The 14,039-nt window shown below is 42.3% G+C and overlaps 1 protein-coding gene across 1 annotated transcript in view; it reads right to left on the bottom strand.

Annotated features, from left to right (window-relative positions):
- The window catches only part of LOC6594072, a 106,241-nt gene that overhangs the window by 17,896 nt on the left and 74,306 nt on the right, over nucleotides 1-14,039 (bottom strand). Inside the window, exons 8-11 of the mRNA XM_002019696.2 lie at nucleotides 11,996-12,147; nucleotides 11,790-11,934; nucleotides 8,124-8,254; nucleotides 982-1,141 (exon numbers count right to left, since the gene is read on the bottom strand). Coding sequence (XP_002019732.1) covers nucleotides 982-1,141; nucleotides 8,124-8,254; nucleotides 11,790-11,934; nucleotides 11,996-12,147 — 588 coding nt within the window. The remainder of the gene's footprint in view (nucleotides 1-981; nucleotides 1,142-8,123; nucleotides 8,255-11,789; nucleotides 11,935-11,995; nucleotides 12,148-14,039) is intronic.

Here is a 14,039-nt window from a genome sequence, read left to right as displayed (position 1 = left end):
AAACAGTGCAACAGAGAAACCTAAAAACACAGGCAACATCAAGAAAAAAAGCCACGAAAAAATACTAGGAAAATACTACTCCTCCAGCCGTGGAAAACTTTCGACCAAACGGCCCAAAAAACTTTCAGCAGCTTCAAAGCAAAATTCAATTTTCGAATTCTCAAATCTTTCAACTGTCGCTGGCCACACAGTGGCCCCTGAATTTATTGTGTGCCGCATTCTGACGACAACTGTCGATATTGCAGGCTAGGGCCCAGCCTCCCAGAGGAAGAGGTGGAGCCCCCCATTTGTGAGTGCGAGTTTTGTGGCCAGAGCGGAAGTTCTGCTTAAAACAAAAGCCAGAAACAGGAAAAAAGTACAAGTGATAAAAGGGAAATGGCACCGGAAAAACCAAAGCAACACCAGGGGGTGTTCCGCACACCCTGGGGCAGACGAAGATGAATAGGGAATGTGCCGTGCCGCCTGTGCTAAATTGCTCGCAAAAGGGCAAACTAATTAACCAAACTTTTGGCCTCCTTTCAGCCTCCTTCACCCACCGAGTTCTTCGGGGAAAATTCAACACAAATTGAGCAGAAGATTTGCGGTGAAAGGTTCGCAGAAAACATTTTGGGGGCAATACTTCTTGGAGTGTCCTTTCCAGCGGCGAAGAGGGAGAGAGAGAGAGATCTACTTTCGCCAAAGAGCGGCGGCCCAGGCAGCACAATGCCAGGCACTCATCTCTCATCGCTCTGGCCACACTCGAACACTCAATAATGCTCGTTTTTGTGTGTCAAAGGTCCACTCGAGCAGGGCCTGAAAGAAGGATTTGAGTGGGGCACAGGCAGAGGCAGAGGCACGGGCACAAGCCACGATTCCAACCCGCCACCGTTTGTTAATGGTCTCCAAAATAAGAGAAAGAGCGTTCCATTTTGATGGCTCAGACCAAAACCCATCCTCTGCCGCCATCCCTGGACTCTCCGGCCCCTCTGTTCATATACTTACACATCACTTTCAGTTCGACAACATTTGAATCGCCATCGCCCTCGACGTTCGAGGCAGTGCAGGTGTAGTTCCCGGCCTGATGTCGGGTCACGCCCTGGAGGGCCAGGTCGCCGCTGCTGACGATGACACCCGCTCGCTGATTGTGCTGGATGATTTGATGCTGCAAAATGGAGGTACAAATAAAATCAGCATTAAGCTTATAATTAGACAGAGATATATAGAGAGAAAGAGAGACAGAGAGAGAGAGAGAGAGAGAGACATGTACAAAACAAGGAAAAAAGGGATGTTTAAGCCCTCTAATGAGCTTTGCTTTGTCCTCAAAGGAGAGAGGGCGATGCACTGCACTGTGCTGTGCATTCAAAAATATTCCATTAATTAGCGCTGGTTAAGCATATTAAGTATCCGCACAAAGAGGGATCTACGACATGAGGATGTCCCCCCTTCTTCGGTTGAAAAATGCATTGTCTTGGGGCTTAAAAGATAATCATTAATAGGGCTGCCAGGTACCAGGAAAATATATAAAGCAGGTCTTTAAGCCCACTCCTTTGCTGGATCTTTGGCTCTTATCTCAGCTTTAAAAACTCTCCTCTACTAAGGCCCCTCTCCCCGCTTTCTTTCAGGGCACAAGGTCACACATTTTGCCACCTTTTTTGGGGCGCCAGAGAACACTCATAAATGTTTGCATGAGTGAACCGAACGGCAGCTTCATTAGACCGACGCCTAAGCCTACGTGTTTGGCATCTTTGAGTGTGTGTGTGCCCGGGAAAATCAGCCAATATTTACTTTAAGTTTTCCCCCCCACACACACACACACACAGAGAGGAAATCCTTAACACCCACCCAAATACTTATAGAGGCTTGCTCCTGCTTGACCTTCTTCTTGGGCTGGGGTGGGGGTGGCACTTTCGCTTGCTCTCATTTTGAAATAATGCTCGATGCTCGTTTTGGGGGCGGGCCTCGACACTCGACAACATTTTGACGCATTTCCCCAGAGCCTTGTGCCATTTAGCAGCAAAACAAATTCGCACTTTCGTCTCACAGAAACCGAGAGGAATGGCCAAAGAGGGATACAATGAAAGCATTCAAATAAATACAAATGGAAATAAATATGGCCAGAGCCATAGTCAGAACAAAGCCTTCGATGACCTTAGCATAAAAAACACACACACACACACAAACGCCCTCCTGTGTAAATAGAAACAATGCAACACTTTGATAATAGTACACACACATATCTCTGAGCTCTGAACTCTGAACTCTCAGTGAAAGGAAGGAGGAGGAGGAGGAGGAGCTCCATGTGTCATAATGCATTGTGGGTGGCGGTACATCCCCGTCTTTTGTTCGGCCCTTGTGTGCCCTTTCCATTATATGGATGTCAACAATTACGAGTATATAGATGGATAGACAGAGGCTTAGACAGCGGGATTCCTCAACCAAAAACCCCAAACAATATTTGTATTTGACTGACAATCGGGGGGCCATTCAATTCGGAATCAGACAATGATTGATACACCTATTGTTGGTGCCACCGATAGCCCAGATAGGAGATACTAGGACACGGCATATACGGCGGATACATGTGCTCCCTCTCCCTCTCTCTCTCTCTGCAGACAGCGAATCCATTTTCTTGGGTATTTGCATTACCCTTGTTTTTAAAGAGATCCTTAAAAGGCACACCCCCCCCAGGGCCACGCCCGCCCGCACAGCCTCAATTCCCTTGGGGTTTTCGGGGGCTTAAATGGCCCAAATGGTCCTGGGCTCGGCGACCTTGTTGTCATAAAACAAATAAAAATGTCGCCAGGCATATACGAAAAAGTAAATAAAGTTCAAGGTTCTGTGACAATAAAATACCTAAAAAAAACGAAAGAAAATGAAGGAAAAAATAATGTTGGTTAGGTGAAAAGGCAACAAAAAAAGGGGAGAGGAGGAGCGGAGGAGTGGAGGAGCGTAGGATTACGGTGAGTATTTTCCAAATAGTTTCGGGGCACATCCGCTGCAGCTTTTCCGCCACGTTGGCTCATTGTCCCTGGCGCTCTCCCCAAATCCCCGCCGCCCCTGGACTCTCGTTCGTTGATGATGTCTGCACAACCCTTTGGGGCACAACCCCTCAATGCTAATGGCGCATTTTATGCGTTGCCATTTTCTGTCCGTCCGTCTGTCCGTCCGTCTGTTTGTCTGACATGTTTGCTCGGCGGCACAGCCACTCCTCTGAAGAGTCCTGCCTGCCGGCCTGCCTGCCTGTCCGACTGCCTGCCTGTCCGACTGCCTGCCTGCCTGCCACTTGTGATAGTCTGTCATTGATGTTTGTTTCGACTATAAATACCCAATTAGTGTTGGTAATTTATCTGATGGCTTTGACTGATTGAGGTGGATTTGCTTTATTCATTCCTTTCGTTCATTCCTTTGCCGGTTTTCGGTTCCGTGTTGGCCTCGTTTCGGCCGGATTTCAGGCTGAGTTTTGGTGCAAGAAAAATTCAAACCAAAAGGCTTACAACAACAACAAAAAACAGCTAAGGGATATGCCCCATAGAATCCCAAAAGTGGGCTCACAAAAATGGAATACATTTTTAATTAAAAATATACTAGTTTTGGAATTATTTCTTAGTTTTTAAATTTCAAATTAATATTTTAAACAATAATTAAAATGTAATAAATTCATTAATTAAAACTTATAGTTAAAAAAATAAATAAAGCGCTAAGCGTTATAAGTAATATTTAATAGATTAACCTATAATTTTTTAAAATTATAAATACATTTAATAAATATAAATATAATACTTCTTGAAGGTATTCTACATAAACAACACAGTAAATTGTATAAAATTGTTTAATAATTGCTGATGAATAATTTAATTTAATAAATTAATATTAAAGCATTCTGGGTAGTATTTAATGGAATAAACTATAAAATATATTTCTTTTAAATTTATTAAATATAAATATCTAATGTAAATAAATGTAATACATACATATATAATATTTAAAAATATATATATATTTATAATTTAAAAAAATGTTTATCAAAGCTTGGTCCATAAAATACTAAAAAATATAAATTATTAAATTTTAAAAAAATTTTAAAATTTGTATATATGTACATATGTACATGTAACTTGCAATTAATTTAGTTATTTTGTAAATATTCAATATTTATTAAATGTATTTAAAATTAACAAAAAAGTGTATATCATAGCTTCTTCCATAAAATATTAAAAATATAAATTATTGAACTAAAAAACAAAAATCATAATAATTTCTGACTAACTTCTGAATAACTTCAAGCTTAAAATTGTTTGAAATTATATTTTTTGTAATGAAATAATTTCTTATATAAACAATTAATCGAATAATTATCGATTTTTAGCTAACTATCGATTTAATTATGGATCCCCAAAGTGTTAGTTGCATTTCGTGTTTAGTTGAATAAAATTTGAATACCCCTTAAATATACCCTACACAGCATAAAATATTGATACACCATTTATTCCGAGGACAAATACATTGTTTCCCGCTCAACCTTGGGCTCTTTCACACTCAATCATAAAATCTATTCCTCGTGGTAGAATCCACTCATCATTCATCAGCAGCAACAGCAGCAGCACATTGAGGCATTCAGGCATATTCAATTTGAATAAATATTTAAACTCAAGAGAAAAGTTTAAAGACCTGTTTCCACTGACTTGCTTTTCTAATCAAATTTTCTGGTTATGTTGTTCTGCTATTTCTGCGGTTCTCTCTGTGTGTGTGTGTGTGGGTGCCTTTGTGTGTGTGTGTGGGTTAAATAACTTTTACTGCCAGTTAGAATTGACTTGAAGCTTGAACTCCCAGTTGCTCTGGCAACGTTTTTCCCCATCAAACTTGTGCCTTGGGGTTCCGTGGAAGTCCTTCGTCCTCGTCTTCGTTTGTTCCTGTGTGTTCCTGGCCGTTGTTGTTGTTGTTATTAATGAGCATGCAAAAGTTTTCCACACACACAGGGAAAACTTTTCCCCACTAGGCGTATGTGTGTGTGTGCAAGTTTAATAAAACTAATTGTTAATTTAATTTGCCAGCTCGTCGTTAATTGTCAGCATGTATAATTGAATAATAACACACACACATACACACACGCACACTCACAAATGACAAGGTCTCTACAATGCCACCACCCCCCTCCATCCCGCCACCCCTTTGTCTTGCCTTGGAATCGATGCTCGTCCTACAGAAAATTAATTTACTTGCCAACTGAATGCCAAATTCCAAATGCAACCAAGAGTTTATTTTAACTTGATTGGACTTTTAATTGCATTTGTGGCTGGCACTGCATTGCTGCCCCCCCAGCCCCAGCCCTCGCCTAACCCCCTCCCTTGTCCACCAATTAACAATTGACTTTTAATGAATTCCCTATGCCCATCGGCTTTGACTTGGCTTCGTCTTGGCCTGACTTGGCTTCACTTTTCCGCCTTAGCCTTGAACTAATTACGCATACGCCATGTGTCGCTGTCTGTCTAAGCCCCGTCCCTGCCACGCTGCCACACTGCCACACACTCTCTGGCATTCGTTTCTCTGGTTTTTGGCTTAGTTTCCATTTCATTTCCATTTCCATTTTCATTTCTGTGTACAGCTGTAGTCAACTTTTATTGTTATGACACTCGTTGGAAGGGCGGAGGCGCCTCACTGCTGCCAGTGTAATGTGTAAGTGACGATTGCCGACGACTAACTAACTGTATGGGCTATATGGCTGTGCTCTGCTTGTTAGCCCACTCGTACGCACCCCCTTTCAGCCACTGCTGTTGTTTTGTTGTCAGTTCATTTGCATTTAACATTGACTTCTAAAGCTCATTGATTGTCTCTCGCACTCGCTCGGTCCCTTGCTTATATAATTAGCATTTTGGTTCAATGTTAGATAACAAGCAGGCAAGGACTCAGCGCTTTTCTCGTACACTCGAGGGGTCGTCAGGCGTCATGCAGCAGCAGCCATGGGTTACAGGGTCTTTGCCTTGGTGTCCGCTTGGACCACCTCATGGTTGTGTTGTTGCGGCTACAGGAGTCACGCGTCATGCAGCAGCAGCCATGGGTTACAGGGTCTTTGCCTTGGTGTCCGCTTGGACCACTACAAGGTGGCGTTGTCACGCGTCGTGCAGCAGCGGCAGCCGTTGGACCTGCTGCGCGATACCTGCGTATCCTGCTGCAGGAGCGCGAAGGCTTGTCTGTACTAATTTAGATGTTGGTAACAGGTTCCAAAAAGTGAATGTATCCTTTCGCTTATGGGAAATGGCATGCTATTTCTTATAAATATGTATTTCTTCCACCTTCTAATTAGCCTTCTCTATAGCCAAGTTATCCTGTGCCTTTTCTGATATTTTCCCACAAATCTTCCCTAAATATTTTCCTTGTACAAGTATTTATTGCCTTTTGTCCTTTTCCACAAATTATTATTTCATATAAAGTTTTTATCTACCTTCGTGTCCGCCATCCCTCTTCCCCTAATTATCCACACCCCCACCCCCTGCTCTTTTGTGGAAAACTTTTTGGCCATCTTCGAGTGTACGGACAAGTATTTGTTTTGTTGTTATTTTCGGTTGAAAGTTATGACCAAGTTAAGTTCTTCTTCTGTTCTGTTCTGTTGTTGTGTTGTTGTTGCTGTTGCTGTTGTTGTTTAGCTTAGCTTCCTTGTTTGCCCATGTACTTCATTGTGGTGCTGTTGTTGTTGCTGGCATTGTGAATGAATTCAATTAGCATTCATATTATTCATACACTTGATTCGTCGTCGTTTGCTCGGTTGTTCGTTCTTGTTCAAGATTACCCTGTAGGCGTACGAGTATATCTGTTTTTTGGGGCAGATTGAAGCATCTCTAACGTCTTTGATACTTGATGATTTTTGTTTCGAAATAATTATTAATTTATGGCTGAAAAAATGGCAAAGATCTGTGGAAGGTAGTCAGGGCAGCAGTTAGAAGAGCTGGGAAATAGCGCTGTTAACAGTCCAACAGACTAACAGTCTGTTAAAGCGGGCGGTTTCAGTTATCTGTTACCGATCGACGTTAACAGCCTCTAACCGGGCTCGTTAACAGTCACTAGCCGCTCTCGTTTACAGATCACTGTAGCGGCTCTCCTTAACAGACCACTGTAGCGGCTCACGTCACTGTTACTGGTCCCGACTTTCTGTTACCGCTGAATGTTATAGCTCTCTGTTACCGCTGACTGTTACCGCTCTCTGTTACAGCTCCCTGTTCCAGGTCCCAGGTCTCGCTTCCGCTGAATGTTACCGCTTTCTGTGACAGCTCTCTGCCAAAGCTGACTGTTACGTCACCGCTGACTGTTACCGCTGACTGTTACCGCTGACTGTTACCGCTCACTGTTAACGCCCTCTCACACTGCTCTCACGATCCACAAGCCTCCCGAGCGGCTCTCCTTACATATTTTTAGGCTATTAATTCCCCCTCTAAGAGAGTATACGGTATAAACTGCTTCTACACCCTCTAAATCTACCATTCCCTTCTCCTGTGTGTGCTCAACATTGAATAACATTTATTTGCCCTGCCCTGCCCTGCCCTGCCCTGTCCTGCCCTGTCCTGCCCTGCCATTGTGTTGCCATTGTTCTTTGTTTTGCTGCTACTGCCGCTGCTGCCTCTTGTACAACTAATAAACAAATAATTTGGCTTGTAAACTTGCCCCCCACCCCAAAAAAGAAAAAACACATCCTTCAGAGACCCCCGAACCCGTATCGAACCCATCCCAGTGTCTTTGGGGGCAGCACTTGACTCAATTGCCTTCAAAATAATTGGCCAATAATTCAGTAAAAATGACCACTTAATTTTGGTTTCATAATAATTTACCAGAGAGTGCCAGAGCCTACACCACACTCCACTCTCCACTCTCTCTCGTGTCGTGTCGTGCCGTGTCGTGTGTGTATCTCACGCCAATCTTTGGGGAATTGCCGGAAGTTGGTCCGTTCCGTTTCGGTACGACCTGTACGCTCAATTGCCTTGAGTGGAGCCGAGTGATGCATCGTTTCAAGTACGTTTGAAGGTCAGTCATGGAAAATGTTGATGTGCCATCTATTTCTCTCTTTATGTATATGTATATCTATATGTATCTCTCTCACTTCATAAATATTTCAAAGGAATAAAGTTTTTTTTTTGGGGTGTGGGAAAGGGACTTACATTATGCTTCCATACAACTTTATAAGCAGCCGGATTTGCATGCACTTTACACTCGAAATAGACATCATCGCCCTCCTCGATATCCTCGGGATTCAGATTGGAGCCCAGGTCCAGCTGCAATGTGGGTATGACTGCGAAAAGAGAGAGAGAGAGAGTGAGAAAATACAGAGGGATGAGCATTGTATTCATTTGCATTTTGCAAGAGCTTCGCCAGGGCTTAAGATCTAGGACTCCTTCGCTCTCGGATGTAATTTGCTGTCTTGGACAATCCTTCAGCCCCAAAAAAGAGGTTGCCATGGGTGGGTGTGGGTAAGGGTGGGTGGCAAAAAAAGGGGGTTAATCTAAGCTTATCTGTGATTAGTGTCGCTTCGCCCTCTTTTTGCCACTTTTCTATCTCTGTTCTGTTTGCCTCTTCCTCCCTCACCGTCCCTCACCCACCCTCACCTTTTTCCCCCACTTGTTTATTATTATTTTCCACATTGTTTTTCGGCAAGTTTTCTTCTACTTTCCTTTCCTGCTTGTAGTTTGGGTCTTTCCTCCCCCCATCCACCCCGCCCCCTGCTCCAACTTCTATAAGCAAGTTTTCTTTAAGCCGATTTCGTCTTTTGCAAAGACTTGTTAATGAAAATGAAAAGTGCTTGCCTTAACACACACACACAAAGAGAGAGAAAGCAGGAGAGAGTGGGGCTGGGGGCTGGGGGCTGGGGGAGGGGTGTGGGACAGAAACGGACAATGAGCGACAGGAAGATGGAGTCAAAGCAGTTTGCATAATTTAAAGAGTTTTCGCAGGCTTTTCTCTCGAGTCTTCTTTTACGCTCAACAAGTTCATTAGCGGATGACTTTAAGCCCAGGAAAACTCAGGCAAAAAACTAACGACACAGACAAGGACAAGGAACATTCTCTCTAGAGAAGAGCACTCCCCAGATGGAGAGATGGAGGCCCATGTCCCTGGCGGCGGGGGTTCAAAGACAGAGAGATGGAGACCCTCTGGAGGGGGCAAAGCCAGAGAGAGATGGAGATCCATGTCCCTGGCGGCGGGGGCAAAGACAGAGGCCATGTCTCTGGAGGGGGCAAGTGGCAAGCGGCAAGAGTTTTCTCTTGTGGACAGCGACTGAGAGGCCAAACTGGAAAAGTGGCTGCCTGGCTGCCCGGCTGCCCGGCTGGCTGTCTGTCTGGCAGGCCACACTGTTGCGGTTAGGATGGGCTTAAGTGGTAATAACTGTCACTGGACGAAAGCTGGCCAACTACTACGTCTCTCTGGCTAATGCATTTTATGGTTCTACAGAGAGACGCAGACGGAGGAGGTCCGAAAAAACCCAAACTGCAGCTTAACGTAACGACTTTTGAGTGCCATTGCCACACTGCCAGTGCCAGTGCCAGTGCCACATTATGTTGCAGCTGCAACTCTCTGCATCTTTGTGTGTGTGTGTGTGCCCCCTCCCCCCTCCCTGTCATTGTCTATTGCACACAAAACTTGGACAAGTTCTCGTTAGCAGACCCTTAAATTGATTCCCTGCCTGCCTGATCCTCTGCTGCCTGTCCCTCTGCTGCCTGCCCCTCTGCCGCCTGCCCCTCTGCTGCCTGCCACACATAAATTACATTATATTTTGAAAGTTTTATGCCATTTTCTCTTGGTTTTTTCCTTTTGGAAAATTGGCTTACGACCCGCACAATTAATTGCAAATATAGTTTGGGGAAAAGCCGTCTTTTTTCTACACACTTTCCTGCCTTGTCATTGCCCCCACCCCCCACCACCCAGCAGGTAAAAGGTTTTCCTGTGGCTGATTGTGTGGAAAATGATATCTGTCTGCCACAGAGAGGGGCAGGGGCAGAGCGAATTAAGATATATTAAAGATAACGCGTTTTTATGGCCTCCTGTGATATAATGAGAAAATTATTGGCAGCGCAGCTTACCCGTCCACCCCCCCTCTCCCCGCCTCCACTCTCTTTTCCATCATCATTGCATCAACTTTTCAATTTCAGACCCCCCCTCCCCCACCACCGAAAGGCAAACAAAGAACGTTCTTAAAAAAGACACAAAATTGTTGAAGGAAGGACGGTGGGGTAGGAGGGAGGTCTGGGTCCGGGTCGGGGTCGGGTGTCGGGTGGAAATATGAAATCTCTGGTAGGAAGTGGGAGGGCAAAATATTTTAAGCACGCTATAAACATGTAAATGAGCATGGAAATTGAAATTGTTATCTAATTTTTTATATCAGCGACGAGACGCGATGCGACGCGACGCGACGTGGAGCATCCTCCAGTAGCCAGGCAGACAGCAGCATCCAGCAGAGCTCCTTCGAGTAGCCACAACGAAAGGAGTAAAAGTTTCAATGGCATTTGGAGGAACGGAACGAGGCGGCAAGCTTTTTAGATAATAGCAAACCCGTGGCAACTGTTTGCCCAAGACGTCAGCCGAACCCCTCCAAGGATGAGGACACGAGACTATTGAAACATTAAGGAGCTGTGCCTGCCACGAGTGTGTGTGTGTGTTTTTCCCGCTTTAAAGTAAGCTTTTTCTTTCGCCTTTTGCCCCTGATTCCCCCCCATCGCAAACATAAAACAAACGATTGACATTCGAGTGAGTTTTTGGCAGCCATTCGTATGCAAATGAATATTGATTCCATCCCGCCCCTCCCCCCAAAAAAAGGGCGAGGGACAAGGACATGGGCGATAAGCGGTTGACATAGTTTATGGAATCCGCCAACAGAAACGGAAACAGACACAGAACCAGAACCAGAACCGAGGCCCATTGATGGTTTATGGGGGACACCACTCATAAAGCACTAGTGGCATATGCCATCATGGCAAGAATGGGTGTTATTAGTGGCGGAATTTCGGGGCTAGAGAATGTACTTTAAGCTTTGCGGGTTCTATGGGCTTAGAAATAAATATTTCAATGGGTTTGGGGCTAAAAATACAGGCAAAATGGGCCTCAATTAGGAGAGTTTTGGGGCTGGTAGGGCTCTCGGCTTTCTATTTATATTTTGAGAGATTTTAAGAGATCTTTAAGCATTAATTTAGGCATCAAAATTACTGCAGGGAAAGAGCTAGGCCTACTGTTTTCCTGTTCTTTAACATTTTCTAATATTTTTTAATTATTCAAATTAATTCAAATATATTTGGAGAATTTGGTGGAGAATTTTGTTGGAGCATTTCTTGGCAGAAGGTACCAGAAGTTCTATCATAATGAATAGCTATTTGTATCCTTTCAAATATTTCAAAAATCTTTAAAAAAGGCAATTAATTTATTTAATTAAAGAACTGACTTTAACGTTTTTTTTACAGACATCATTACAAAACCAGACTTAATTTTTTGTCTTTATTTTTATATTTTTTTATATTTGATTGATGTTAATTTTTTTGCAAAGGATTATGTATTTTAATTTGAGCTCAATTTTATTATTTAATCTTTATGAAATGTTATTTTATTTATATACTTTTTTTTGGTAATTTTTAATTTTTCTGTAATTTTTTCTTCATATTTAAAAGTTTTGTTCAAAATTTAATTTAAAATTTGTTTAAATTTAATTTTATTTATATAATTTTTGTTTGTTTTATTATTAATTTTCTTTTTTACTGTTTTTTTAATTATTTACAAATTTTTTTTGTTGAATTTTTTGTGATTCTTTTTTTTTTGTAATTTAAAAAATATTTGTATCTACTTACAGAACACATTCAGCTTCATGGCCGTTTCCCGTATGCCATTCCGCACCAGCTCGTTTGTGGCGCGACAGGACAAGGCCTTGCCATGGTCCTCCCTTGTGGGGGTAATCGACAGCACCGAAGTGCTGACATTGCCATCCTCAGAGACCTGCGGGAAAAAAGAATAGCTGTAGATATAGAGATCTCTCTTTCTCGGGGATTACGTGTACCTTCTGGCTGTGCCCGTGGAGCTCTAGATTGCCCATCCACCAGGTGATCTTCGCCGGGGGTCGAGAGCCAATCGCCTGGCACTCGATCTCGTATTTGCGGTCCGCGGACATGGGCTGATTGTTGAAGCTGATTTCCACCAAAAGGGGACGCACTGCAACGGCAAAGGCAAAGGCAAAGGCAAACAGTTTGTTTATGAGCGTGTGGCATTAATTTCCATAGTTAATTTATTTGCTTAAATGGCATTTAAGGCCCGGCGTTTTCTTTTATTTTTTGGTTCGTTGCCGGGCAGCGCTTTTTGTTGATTTATTCAAATTGTGTGTGAAAAATCGAAAACGAAATGGAAATGGAAATGAAAATGACAGGCAATGCAATTAAAATTAATTGCAACAAATTACGATTCTCTCTCTCTCGCTCTCTCGCTCTCTCGCTCTCCCGCTCTCTGCAGAGCAGCAACAAAAATCGCGGCAAATGTGGCAACAATGTGTGGGGCATGGAAAAAGGGACACATAAACGCTATGATAAATATCGGAAAGGACTACAAAAACGCCAAGGCAAATGTCAGGAAAATATATCAGAGAAAATATCAATTAAATAAGCAACGAGAAAATCCATAAAGAAAACAAAGCAAATGAAAAGGCGGAAAATCCCATTTATATAGTTTTAAAGAACCCAATTTAATGACGAATCTCTGTGGAAGTTATCTATTCAATAAATAATTGCCATATGTCCTGGTAGGCAAGGGATCCCCATGGCCAATGACCAATGGCCAATGGCCAATGACCAATAAATATTCATGCAATTATCATTTTATGTAATTTGAATATTTGTTAATATTCATATGCTGACAGCAATTATTGTTTACCCACAAAATTGAAAAAGTGCCAGGCAAAATATATATAGGATATCAGGTGGAAAAACAAATACCATGCCATCACGTAGGGGGTTTTTTTTTGGGTTTAAGGTTCATTATCGGCATTTTCAGTCATTTTTCACCATCCTCCTTATCAATATTATTTTTATTTGTATTTGTATTATTTTTAATGGTTTTTTCTGTGCGTCTTTTTCTGCATTTTACTTTGGTTTTCAATTTGAAAATTATTATAAATATTAAAATTGGCATTTTGTTTGTTTGGCAGATTTTTAGGAGTTATTATTGGCAGTGGATTGGGGTATGGAAAGAGCTCTTTAATTGTGGAATTTCAGTTTTAAATTGGTATCAATCTAATGCGATTTGAAAGGGGCTTAGGTTTCGCTTTGATTAATTATTTTAGGCATTCCAAAAAGGGTTTCATGGCATACTGCTATTTGGGGTAACACGCCAAAAAACCCAAAAATTAAGCAAAAGCCACAGTAGTCTTCTGTGAAGACTTTTCTTAGGAGAGTTGCTAAGAAGGAAAAGCCATTGAAGGAATTAATGTGAGAGGAAAATAGATACAATTTCTTCTTAAATATTTTATACTTTTTTCTTTTTTTTTTCATATGATCGAGCGTCCATCTTCATACTTTTGCCATGGCCATATATTCGGTATTTTTCTAGATTGGCCGTACATTCATGAATTATTAATACAAACTAGGGATGCCGTATGGCCTAATAGGAGTTATCCTACCGCCATAAAGCTGCTCCTTTCTCGCCAAGCTGAAGAGCCCAAGATCTGGGGAGTTTCTCTGCCCCGAAAGATCCTTCCCTGTAGTCCATCAATTTTTCCATTAAAAACCCTTTACCACAGGTAAACGATCGTTCGATCTGCCATCAACTGCTTAGATGGTATCCATTTCATGAATAAATCATTGCTGATTGCAACGCTTGCACCGCATTATGCTATTGATACAATCATATCTGCATTCCATATATATTTTTTCCAACGACATGGCCAGGTTAAGCTCCACTTTTGTTGTTGCAACATTTACTGCGGTTGGCCGCGCATTTTGTGCGTTAATTTAAAGGCGTGACATTTCAGTTAAGCCAAAATGCGATGATAAAAACTGGAGGCAGTGGAAAACTATCTACAATTTTATTTATTTATTTTTTTTTATTTCCTTTGA

Source organism: Drosophila persimilis, unplaced genomic scaffold (genome assembly GCF_003286085.1).
Source record: "Drosophila persimilis strain 14011-0111.01,24,50 unplaced genomic scaffold, DperRS2 tig00003933-arrow-pilon, whole genome shotgun sequence".
In the NCBI taxonomy this organism is placed as follows: Eukaryota; Metazoa; Arthropoda; class Insecta; order Diptera; family Drosophilidae; genus Drosophila; species Drosophila persimilis.
The sequence above is the reverse complement of the archived record's forward strand: the minus strand, read 5'-3'. Positions and strand labels throughout refer to the sequence as shown.